The 3,772-nt window shown below is 37.5% G+C and overlaps 1 protein-coding gene across 1 annotated transcript; it reads right to left on the bottom strand.

Moving 5' to 3' along the window:
- Window positions 1-476: 476 nt before the first annotated feature.
- On the bottom strand, window positions 477-2,959 carry LOC144554823 (putative receptor-like protein kinase At5g20050). The gene is made up of 2 exons (XM_078303173.1): window positions 1,551-2,959; window positions 477-1,098 (listed from the first exon to the last, which is right to left on the bottom strand). Exons 1-2 carry the CDS (start codon window positions 2,832-2,834, stop codon window positions 598-600), a joined length of 1,785 nt encoding a protein of 594 aa, XP_078159299.1. The 5' UTR covers window positions 2,835-2,959; the 3' UTR covers window positions 477-597.
- Window positions 2,960-3,772: the final 813 nt, after the last annotated feature.

Below are 3,772 nucleotides of genomic sequence, written 5' to 3'. Positions count from 1 at the left end.
ATTCGGTACCTAAAGACTGAGAGGCAACCGGAGGGAAGTAACACACGCCAAAAGACGGACGGAGCCCAGAGGTGTGATACTTCGTTTACATTTATTTGTGCAAACAAGTGATTTTGGGCATCACGGCCTGTACAAGCCCGAACAAAACCCTGCTTGGCTTAACCGGTACGGTTAAGATAACCAAACCGAGCTCTTGATTTAAAGTTGTCATTTGTCAAGAATTTAAGTTGTGACTTGAGCTATTCTTGTAGTGTAAACCGAACAATGCTACAAGCATATCTGTGTCCGAATTTAATTGAGCGTGACCTATACCCGATCTACCTACGGGTCGGGTATAGGTCGGGTAGATGACCCTATCAGGCACGGTAAAAAGAATAGGGTACTAGATAAATAATCAGATTCAACTAGCTTATCAGGTTCAAATCCATTAACTAATAAGGTACTAGATAAAAACTAATAACTTTTTTTACATAATTAAAAAAAAATAACAAAATAGTCCATCGTTATATTGTCTAATTTTATAATTTAGATGATTTTTTTCTTTACCAAATAACTTGAACTTCAAAAGAACCATTTGGCTTAGTATATAATTGTTTTCTATCTACCTGTTTGAATGGAAATGGTCAAAGCATTGGTTGACATTATAATGGCCTCATCCTCCTTAGCTCGGGCTAAGGCATCAGACAGTGAATCCCCATCCAAAAAGTTCACCACAAACATCGAGCTTTCGGGCGGCACATGCACCGGCGTGCGACCTTCCAGCATCTCAACCACCTCTACCATGCTGGGTCTTAGAATTGGGTTCTCTTGAATGCACCAAAGAGCCAGTCGAGTTAAGATTGTAACTTCTTCTTCTCTTATCTCTTCATTCTTGATCAAGCTCTGGTCGACTACCTCCATTAACTCACCTTGCATCATTTTCTCTCTGACGGTTTTTGGAAAATATGAGTTCCGTCTTTGTTCAGTCTCTCCATCCATCACCATTATCAAGTTCCTTCGCCCACCGACCAGCTCAAAAAGCACCATTCCGTAGCTATAGACGTCAGACTTGGTCGAGATAGCATTAGGCATCAGCATCTCAGGAGCTAGGTAACCAACCTGTTTGTGGTACAAAATATGTTGATATGGTAAGATGTTTTTGAAATATACAAAGTAAACTAGGATAACTCGATATAAATTAGTCGAGATAGCATTAGGCATCAGCATCTCAGGAGCTAGGTAACCAACCTGTTTGTGGTACAAAATATGTTGATATGGTAAGATGTTTTTGAAATATACAAAGTAAACTAGGATAACTCGATATAAATTAGTCGAGATAGCATTAGGCATCAGCATCTCAGGAGCTAGGTAACCAAACTGTTTGTGGTACAAAATATGTTGATATGGTAAGATGTTTTTGAAATATACAAAGTAAACTAGGATAACTCGATATAAATTAGGTTTTAAAAAAAATGCTTTTGAATGTAACCAAAGAGATAAAGTTAAGGATAACTATAGAAAACATTTTTAGTTAGCAAAATATAACAATGGAGTATTTATATAATAATTACCGTTCCCCTTGATCTGGTCATGACACTACTCTCATCCTTCCCAATTAATTTTGAGATACCAAAATCTGATAGCAGGGCCCTGAAGTCTCCATCAAGGAGAATATTTGCGGGTTTGACATCGAGATGTAAAATCCGATGATGGCAATCATGGTGGAGATATGCAAGTGCCTTGGCAACATCAATTGCAATACGATACCTTAATGCCCATGTTAAATGGCTTCTCTTTCCATCATCAGTGAAAATCCATGTATCAAGAGACCCGTTTTCATAGAACGGATAGATAAGGTAGCGGTCTCCTCTCGGAGAGAGGCAAAACCCCAGAAGGCGCACTAAATTGACATGTTGCCGACTTGCGATAATTGTCATCTCTGTTCTAAATTCTGATTCACCACTAGGCTGCCATTTGATCCGCTTTACCGCAATGGTAGAGCCATCTGTTAGTGTCCCCTTGAACACTGCACCAGAAGCACCTTCACCTATGTGTGCTTGAAAGTTTGATGTTGCTGTTTCAAGATCTTGGATTGTGAACCTTGCCGGTAATCCGGCCATCTCTAGGAAATCGTATTGGTCATCTTGGATTCTTTCAAGCTCGTTGTAGACTTGCCACCATGCCTTTATTTTTGGGGCACACATTAGCCACAACCACGGCACAAGGGAGAAACAACCAATGATGCTGGCAATTGATACAAATAACTTATCCTTGTCATACCAGTAGATGCGGAGGATAATACCTAACATCAAGGTTGCAACGAAAAGTAATGCAATGGCCACAACCTTTCTCCTTCGGTCCCATATTTGCTTTACATGAAAAGCAGAGAGTATTACATATACTATAATTGATACGATCATCGTGAAAATTTTATTAAATTTTCCTGAATCATAACGATTATTGAATATCAGAACCACATCTGTTACAATTGCTGTAAATAGAAACGTGCTCCTCCAATCATGTGAAAATTTCATCATCAAAAATTGCAGCATGGCCACCAAATCGATACCATAGATAAGACGGGCCACAAAATCCCATCGCCATGGATTGATGTAGAAATGATTAGCAAATATCACTATGATTAAACTCAGGAATAAAACTACCATCAAAGCCTTCCATTTCGTAGTAGATATTTGGTTGGTTTGGAGATAACAAATGGTAAAATATATCAAGGTATCAAATATACTAGTTCCTAGATTGTTTGCAATTAATTTTGCAGAGATTAGTATAAAATGAACTGCGAGTATGGAAATTACTATAACTGAGGTTATGATCTCTACTTTTTGCATGGCCATATATATGATTCTTTTTTCCCTCAATTTTGATGTACCTTTTCAGAGATGGAATATGCCTCACCTTGAAAACAGAGATTATAGGTAAAACTAGGAACTAAGATACCACCCGGCCACTTGTTGGGGAGAGTTTGAATTTTATCTAAATGGTTTGTTAGAAAAGGTAATACCCGCATTCACATATATAACTTCATTCTCTTTTCTGCACCTCTTTTCTCATCCTTTCAATCTCTATACCCGCTTACAACCCAAACCCGAGATGTTTGTGTATATTTGAAGCAGCTGAAGTCTGCTATTTTGGTAAATTTATAAATTTTGATGTGACAAATTATTATTATTATTAATATTATTATTTTTGATAAGTCTACTGCACGTGGGGAATGATGTGGACAGCTTTTAATTAATTGTGTATATTCATATTATTTAGCGACTTTTCCAGCACCGTAGAATCAATTGCTCTATTCCAAGCTGTTGGCAGAGGTAGGCCATTGACCTGGATGCACACAGTAGTTTCCGTGAAAGTTCCAAGGGAAGACAAAATTAATGAGAAGAGTAGCTGTGCTGAAAGTTCAAAGGGAAGACACAAAAAAGAAGAGGGGAACGACAGAGAGCGACTGTTACGTTGTGATATTTTTTTTCTGAATCTGAATATTGTTTGTGGGACTCACATACATTAAATTCTCCATGAATAGCCCCACAATCAAATTGTTGGTGAGAGTATCTCTGACAAGTAGGCCAGACATGGTTAGTGCTTACCTGGAAAGTTTTGAATTTCGTGGATATTTTTTTTTTTTAATTTTTAAATTATACATTTGAAAAGGATGAAGTTCAAAAACATTTTATTGTTTAGGGAAAATTTCTAGTGTATCCATGTAAACTTCTAAAATAGCTAATATCCTCATGAAAATACCATAATATCCAATATACCCTTTTTTGGGCAT

This window comes from Carex rostrata, chromosome 5, assembly GCF_964058835.1.
Source record: "Carex rostrata chromosome 5, lpCarRost1.2, whole genome shotgun sequence".
NCBI lineage: Eukaryota > Viridiplantae > Streptophyta > Magnoliopsida > Poales > Cyperaceae > Carex > Carex rostrata.
Note: the sequence above shows the minus strand (reverse complement) of the source record. Positions and strands in the feature narration are given on the sequence as shown.

Coding starts and splice junctions, on each gene's coding strand:
- LOC144554823 (XM_078303173.1), bottom strand. CDS start 2,834: ATGGCCATGCAAAAAGTAGAGATCATAACCTCAGTTATAGTAATTTCC. Junction 1,099..1,550: donor TGACCAGATCAAGGGGAACG/GTAATTATTATA, acceptor TACCACAAACAG/GTTGGTTACCTAGCTCCTGA.